Source organism: Pterocles gutturalis, unplaced genomic scaffold, assembly GCF_000699245.1.
Source record: "Pterocles gutturalis isolate BGI_N339 unplaced genomic scaffold, ASM69924v1 scaffold30379, whole genome shotgun sequence".
Lineage (NCBI taxonomy): Eukaryota > Metazoa > Chordata > Aves > Pterocliformes > Pteroclidae > Pterocles > Pterocles gutturalis.
In genome coordinates, this window is record NW_010131599.1 from 1 (window position 1) to 7,958 (window position 7,958).

The 7,958-nt window shown below is 53.0% G+C and overlaps 1 protein-coding gene across 1 annotated transcript; it reads right to left on the minus strand.

The window, feature by feature from the left end:
- Nucleotides 1-980: 980 nt before the first annotated feature.
- SIMC1 (SUMO-interacting motifs containing 1) lies at nt 981-7,193 on the minus strand (the record flags this gene model as incomplete). The annotated part of the gene is made up of 11 exons (XM_010080672.1): nt 981-1,252; nt 2,187-2,271; nt 2,353-2,509; nt 3,497-3,625; nt 3,772-3,787; nt 4,163-4,296; nt 4,751-4,896; nt 5,346-5,415; nt 5,977-6,197; nt 6,432-6,549; nt 7,063-7,193. Coding segments are annotated over 11 exons (1,479 nt in total), but the record flags the coding sequence as incomplete, so codon positions are not given.
- Between the last annotated feature and the right edge of the window lie 765 nt (nt 7,194-7,958).

Here is a 7,958-nt window from a genome sequence, read left to right on the forward strand (position 1 = left end):
TTTTATTTCAATTATTAAATTGTTCTTCTATCACCTGTGATGCTCCTTACCTTCGCCCTTCCAATTCTCTTCCCCCATTCCCCAAGACGGGAGGGTGAGCAAGCAGCTGTATAACCATGACCTGCAGCAGCAGCCTGCTCGGCGCTCCTAGGTTCTGGTCTCCTCATTATGACCCTGCCGAGGGTTTACTCCCCACAGGGGCAGATCAAGGGGTGGTGGGCAGCTACAGGAGGAGTCTTTCTCCCCCTCCCAACATCTGTTGCTTCTGAACTGTTTGACAAGACCTTCTATAGAAATGCCTAATTGCTCTCTGACCTCTGCTGTGATTTGAGTTGATGGCAGTGGACTTGAATTCAGTATTCATTATAACCCACAGGCTTGGCTGCCCTGCAGACACTGCAGTGTGTTCTGGAGGACGCACAGCCTTTTCAGCTGACACTGCTATCAGTCCTACCTCTTGACATCCTAATCACCTTGGGCAAAGTCGTACATTTATTTGATGTGGAGCAGAAATGTTCTTCTCCTGAGGACTGACCAGCATGGCTTGGGGATCTCTGCACTGTGAATGCCCTCACTGCACCCCACACCTGTGTTTTTGTTTTGTTTTGTTTTTTTTTCAAAAAATTGAAATTTTTTCCTAAATAGTGAACAGGTATTCTAGCATTCTGCTTGCTGTGCAAACTATTGTCAGAGTTTATGGCTGTGTTAGTCTAATGCTATCCCAAGGTACATCTGGCAGTCAGAGCTCTGCACTTCCTTTGGGCAGGGCTGGCACCAGGATGAAAGAGTCTCAGCAAATATAAAAATAATTTATTTTTTTAAAGTGTACAAAGTGCCTAGTAAAACTGCAGAATAAGGCAACTTTGTAAGGAATTTCTGAGACCATGTAAAGCAGATATTTTTCCAAAGAAATGTATGGACAAACCCACATGACATATGACACTTGAGACTGCAGCATGAGAGGGGGTTTTGATGGGCTTCTATAGAGGAAACATGAAGCTCTTTGTGCCCCCGCTGCAGTGGTTGTCTCTCCATGTAGCAGTGACAATGAGGAACAACTCCCGAAGCATGCACAATTTGTCCATGATCTGCAGGGGAACAGGCTGCCCCAGGACCTGCTTCATTTGGCTGATGAAGTCCTCGATCTTCAGTTGGACCTCCAGGTGGCTGATGTCATCGTCATCCTGGAGCTTGGGCTTGGCTTTCTGAATGATCAAGTCCATCCGGTCACTGAGTGAGCTCCGCAAGTGTTCTGCAAGAAGAAATGCTGGTGGGGAGAGGCAACACACAGACTGACCTGTTCAGGGACAGATCACAGTATGTTGCAGGCAGCGCTGCACGGGGTGAGGAGTGGCTGGGGACTGTGCTGACCCTCTCATGGTTATCTTTGATGCTTCTGCATGAGACTAGCCTGGTGGAAAAGGAATTGCCCCTCCAGTCTGCACCTGGATTGAGCCCAGGAAATGGGGAGCAGGCAGGGCTTGTAGCATCAGTTTTCTCCTGTGCTAGCAGCAGACTGGACAGCTGTCCAGCTGCAAAGGGGAGTCTCCAAAGAGCTTAACAGTGATTGTCTAGGGCTTCAGGGAGAATAAGACTCTGTGCATGTGATGGTGGGTTCCTCTGCATTCCTCGCTGGGCTAAAGCAGCTGAAGTTGGGAAGAGACTTTAGGAATTTTCTGGTAAAATGACTTTCGGGAGTATTTTGTGACTGTGCCACTTTCCTGGGGTCAGAAATATTGTTCTTTCCATTGCTACTGTGGGTGGTGCTCCCTGCCCAGTTTCCTAAGTGCTGAGTGTGTCCTGGCTTTACCATCCCTTTGACTTCTGGTTTTGTTCCTAAACCACCCTATTCTTCCACCCACTGTGTGTGCAACTTGTCTAGACAATAGTAGGTAGAAAGGACCTGCTTGTGTGCTTCCCCGTGCTGGGACTGATCCTTTAGGAAGCAGGCTATTTTTTAGGGGCTGAACTAGGCAAAATAAGTTGGGTGCTCTGCTTGATGCAACATCAGTTTTTTTGCTCTGACTGCAGGGAATAGTTACTAGCATGGATGGAGGTGCATTATCTTTCTATGACTCAATGGCTGTGAGTTCAAGAGTGATGAGAAGAGAGGAGGAAGGGTACTTTGGCTGTTCTACCAGAGCCTCTTGGGATAGTGCTTATTAAGGTCAGAGCAAGCTGCTCACCCAGTATTACATTTTGGTAACTCAGCAGCAGCAAACTCAAGTACTGCAGCATCTCATCCCATTTTTGCCATGTTGCTGTTTCAGCCTATGAAAGGAGACAGTATTTGGTTATTAGAAGAGGTTTTGTCAGGAGAAAACAAGGCAAAGGAGAGGTTGGACTGGATACTTGGTACTGCAGCAGCACAGACGAGTGGCTCAGGAAATACAGGATCTTCGCCAGAGACAACGGCAAGGTCGTCGGCACATCACAACTGTGCTGGAACAACAGCTCTAGCAGTTTGCAGCGCAGGAGCTGGCTATCCATGGTGTTTAAGAAAGCTTCCCTGGAAGACAAAAGGGATTTACTTTAGGGGAGACAGCACAGCCTGAGCAGGGACAACTGTTCCAGCATGTTCCTGGTGTCCTGCTGCTGATCTGGTGCAGGTGTGTGGTGACTGCAGGGGCTGCCCGGCAGCACAGTGGAAGGAAAACCACCAGATGTGATAAAGACACCTTTGTCATGCAGCTCGGCTACAGGTACATTTACATCCTTGGGTCTGAGCTGTGCCACTCAAGGTCGGCACGGTCTGTGAAGCAGGCTTAGCTGCTTCCCTTCACCCTGCCCAGCAGCCTGTGCAGAAGTTACCCATTGCTGCTGACTCACAGGGAGCATGGCCAAGCAAGTGTGAAGTGGGGTCAGTGGCCAGCTGGATCTAGATCTGTCCTGGGAAGAGCGACAGCTTGGATAGAGTCAGTTTGGCTTGATTAGACCTGGAGTGCGCTCAGAGGGAGTTCTGCTAAAAGGCTCTGAAAAAGCTTCTTGCTGGGGCTGGCAAACACGGGTTTGAAATGTCTGTGGGTGTAGTGGTCTCATGTCTACACTAGAACCAGTCAGGCCCTTGTGCTTTGGCTTCAGATACTGAATTTCTCAGAGAAGCAAACAAAAGGATGTCAAGGCAAAGCTGTAGGAACTGCATCATATTTCTGATGAGCTAGCTGCCCAGTTGCCCCTGGGAATCAGTGAAGTGTTTGCCACTACTGGACTCGGCTGATGGAGAGTGCTGCTTTTCAGATCCTCTTTACAGTTTCAAGGTCCTGCAACTTTAACAAGTGGGAGAATCAAGGTTGTCAGCAACACACCAGCTGGGTAGGTGCATTCAGCTGGTGATGTTGTATCTCCATGAAGATACAGCCATGCTCATGCTGGCTGGGTCACAAATGAGCCTGTCATTCTATACCCTCTGGTACTTTATCCATCCAGACTTGCATGTAAATCGGGAATAAGACATTGCTCACACAGGTAGATGCTGCCTTGCACATATTTGTCTCACCTTTGACTCCTCAGGGGAATATTCAATATAAATGGGAATATCACGTCTGCGATCTTACAGGAGCTGCAGGTGGGAGATTTGTCCACTTCCACTGCGATGGACAACATCCGCTGGAGCAGGAGTATCACCCTGAGTTAGAGAAACAGTCAGCACTGGGAGACACCACCCCTTGGCTTGCAAAGTAAAGCAGTGGGGTGGCACCTAGTTCAGCCTTGTGCCTTGCAGTGAGGGACGTAGGGGAACGTAGCAGGCTAGATTTGGTGTCTCTCTGTGGCTTTTGATTCTGATGCTCTTGGAAGCAGAGCTAATGCCCAGATGGGCCCTCAGGAGGTCTCGGCAGCTGTACTGAGTGTTGGTGGAGCATCACGGGGCAGTCTGGACTGTGGGCCAAGAGCTCCAGCCTTATATTACATGCAAGAGGAAGATGCTTACTGACCCAGTTTCCTACCAGCTGAGGAAGTCTCTGGCTCACCAAGTCTATGTCTACCCCAAAGAAGAACCAGGAAAACTGGTCACAGGTACAGCCTGGCTTCCCTGGCCTAACAGGGGGAGGCTCTGGCTTCTCCCTGACTTAGACCCCATGATAATGTCAGCAGGGAGTCAGAACTTCTGGAGCTTACTTCTGGGCAAAGAAAGCTGGTGGAGCCACCTCTGCCTGGTCCTTGCTGGCCAGCCATGGTTCAGATGAGTTGTGTTCAGCCCTTGATTCTGCTGAAGAGGATGTAGTTTCTTGCGGCTGCTCCCAGGGCTGGGAGAATCCGACTCCTGTAACTGCTGCGACCAACCATACAACCACCTCCCTGGAGACAGAAACAGGAACTTTAGTGGGGAGGGGCCTGGTTTTGCTGCATTCTGACCTCTAGATCCGCTTGGAGCTTGAGGAAAGACCCCGAGGATGAAGAATACATCCCACCTACTTGGACAGGTTAGGGAGTAGCTCTGTTGAGCAGCACATTTATAAGCTTGTCAACAGGACTGTCTCCTTCTCAGTGCTGTCCTGAGCAATGCGAATCTGATCCCATTCCTGGGGAAAGCCTGTTAGGTTGTGGCTGGAAGTGCCTTGCATCATCTTCGGTGGTTTGCTTTTGTAAACCTGCTGCTGTTCATTATACTTGGGCCCTACACTTTCCTCTGTCTCCCAAGCTTGTTTCCTGGAAAGTATTAAAGTCTCACCTGGAGTCTTGGCAAGTGTTTCCTGAGCCCCTGCCTCTCAGCATCTGGTTAGAGAATAGGAGAGGAGGAGGTGTCCCTTACTTGACATTGTTGAAGCACCTGTCGCATGAAAGCACTTCCTTGGCAATCGACTTCTGCAGCATGTGCAACCTCAGGTTCTGCTGGAAGTCATCCTCCAGGGTCTGCACCACATACTGCAGGAAGAGGAGGCGGCCAGGGGGCTTCTCCTGAGGGCAGATGAAGATGGCATGAGCCTGGTGGAGCCACAGGGCAATGAGCATGAAGGAATCTGGCTGTCTTGGGAATTGGCTGATGTACATGACTGAGCAGTAGCTCCAGGAGGGGCTGTCTGGCTGAGGCAATGCCCTAGGGGTGTTGCTGGACCTGTTCTACTATTGCACCAGGGCTGTGACCCACAGAGGCTTTATCTGTTGCTGTGCCTTCTACATGTGAGACAACCTGCCCACATCTGTGCAGCAGGGTAGGGAGCACTGCGGATAAATGTGGGATAGCCGACTGGCACTTGCTGCCCTCAGCGGCTGCAATAACGCTGCATGTTGGGCTGGCCCATTCTGCAGCAGAGCACGGCCACGTGAGGCCCTGGGGACAATGCGTACCCTCAGGCACCGCGTACTGGACGATCCCTGCCCCATGTGATGCACCCTGTGCCAAGTACCTGGTCCTCCATGACATATTTCAGCAGCGTCCAGTCCCATCCCACTGTGGTGGCATTGGCTGGGTGGAGCCTGCAAGGACAGCACTGTCTGTTTGTGCTCAATTTGTGCATGGCAGCTCCTGCCTTCCCCAGCCCTTCCCAGCCCCACTTGCTCACGGGCCTGCCCTGCCTTCTCCCCTCCAGCTTCACCCTCCCCCTTTCTCCTCCCCTGACCATGTTCATTTTTTGGAAGCACCTGACCGGGGCTGTACTCCAGGGAGAGGCCCAGGATTCCTGGGTCTGTGCCTCTCTGTGGGAACCCTGAGGGCACTGGGGGAACTGCTCCAGCTGCCTCCAGCCCAGGAAAGGCATTTCTGCTGTGTTGAAGCAGTGAAGAATGAGATTTGCACTTCAGGAGCAAGGCAAACACATTCCTCTGTCCTAAAGGGCTCCCTGCTCTCACAGGCTGTCCTTGATCCACCCTCCGACAGCCCAGGATGTTCCTGTGTGATAACAGGAGGATCATCCTGCGTTACAGGGGAAATCGCTCCCTGTTCTGTGGGTGAGGACCACAGAGAATAACCTTGATGCTGGGCAGGCCCCCAGGAACACCCAGTCAGCCACAGGGCACCGGGGCAAAGGGAACACGTACATTTGTATCTTCATCAGCAGCATGTAGGTGTCCTTCAGGATCTCCCCTTGGTGGGGGTTCAACAGGATCTGTGTGATCAGGTGGGAGACTATTTCTTTGGGGGGATGGTGCTGGCAGGAGACGAACTCACTCAGGAAATGCAGGGTGCCCTCCAGGAAGTTCTCCTCCATGGTGGTGTGCACCATGCTCAGCTTCCCTTTGGGGATGAGCTCAGGTTTCTGCTGTGTGCAAAGCAAGGCAATGGGTGAAAGCCAGCTCTCCCCAGCACAGAGGAACCCAGCTGTGATGTGGGGCCCGTCATGAAGGGAACTGCAATAACCAGAGATCCCAACTGCCTGTCAAAATTTCCCCCCAAAAAAAGTGGAAGTGGAGCAGGAGTTGCCCCTGCTCTATCCTCCACTGCAGGGGCTGCTCTGAGCAGGCTCTGGCTGGGCTTGGCAGCAGCTGCTCTGAACCCCATTTACCTGCTCTGTTTCCCTGTTGGGTGCTACGCCTTGGAGAAAGAGGTGAAGGATTCCGGTCCTCCTGAAATAGTGCAGTTTGTTCAGCCAGGCCTTGGTGTGAGCCTTGGTCCTGCATGGGGTCACTGGCTGGATTGCTTCGTGTGGCAGTAAGCTACTTGCTTCTGGCAAAGGCCCTTGGGTCCTCCCTGGGATTGCGGGGATGGTTGTGGCAGGGCTTAGCCTCGGGGGCAGCTCCCTTTGCTGGCAGAAGTGGAGAGTCTCTTCCTCTGGGCCACCGGTTCTCCAGCTGCTGCTGCTGCTCTCCAGGCTGGAGGAGGACAGGGACAGTGACAGCAGTTCTGAGTCCAGCTGCATGCTGGCCAGGGAGCCCAAGTCACTGTTAAAAGTGGTAGTGCTGCAGTTCTGCTCCAAGCTGCTGGAAGAGCTGTGGTGGCTGGAGATGGGAGAGAAGCAACTCCGGTTCTCTGGCTTTTCTGTCATGTCTGTGGTGGCACTGGCCTCCGTGGGAGCACCACAGGAGGGTACTGCAGGGCTTGGCCCGGGTATTGCCTCCGTTTCTTGCGTTGTGGTGGAGCAGAGCCGGGGATGGGATGTGTGTGCTGCCAGTGCAGCAGGTGCCTGCCTGGGGTCCTGCTCATCCCAGCTGGTGGTGTGGGGAGGGCTGCATGAGTCCTCCGTCAGGTCGATGAAGATGGGGCTGCTCCATGGCACTGGGCCTGGGCTTGTGTCCTCACCGGTCAGATCAATGATCTCCTGTGGAGACAGAGGAGCCAGTGCTGTCAGCAACAATGGCACCTGGATGCCTCAGTCCTCTCCTGCCAGGGACCTCTGCTGTGGTGGCACCGTCACCCTGGCCTAAGGGGGAAAAGGGGCTGATTGTACCAGCCCAAGAAACCAGGGGCAAGGACCCCCCTGCCTGGCTGAGGGGATGGGGCAGGCTGCAGGACAGTGGCCACGAGCTCTAGCGTCAGCCTCCTGCAGCAGCACGGCTGAGCCTGAGCCCAAGCTGGGCTCTTCTGCCCTGCTCCTGGCAGACAAACCCCCCTTTCTGTACAGCAGATGTCTGGGTCCTCTGCTCCAAACACCTCTTGCCTTGGCCTGGAGCAGGCTCCTGTCCCCAGAGGCTCCTGCCTGGCGCTGTCAGGAGCAGTGCAGGATCCAAACCTCAGCACCCACCCTGCATCACAACCTAACCCACTACGTGGACGCGAGCGGCAGGGAACAGAGCTACCTTCACATCCATCCGGGATGCGAGCTACAGCAGACCGAGACTCTGGGGACTCCCATCCGGGTCTCACTGAGTGATGCAGCACCCAGAGCTCTGAGGACGTGCCTGTCCGAGGGCAGCAGGGGCAGGCAGCTGTATCTGCACCACTGGCAAGCAGGACACAGCACTTCTCAGGACCTCGACATGCCCGGGAGAGGTCAGAGCCTGTTAGCTCTCAGAAAAAAAAACCAGCAGCGTCTCAAAGGAGGAACACGTTTTGCGGACAATTTAAATCCATTTTTTTCCCCTGA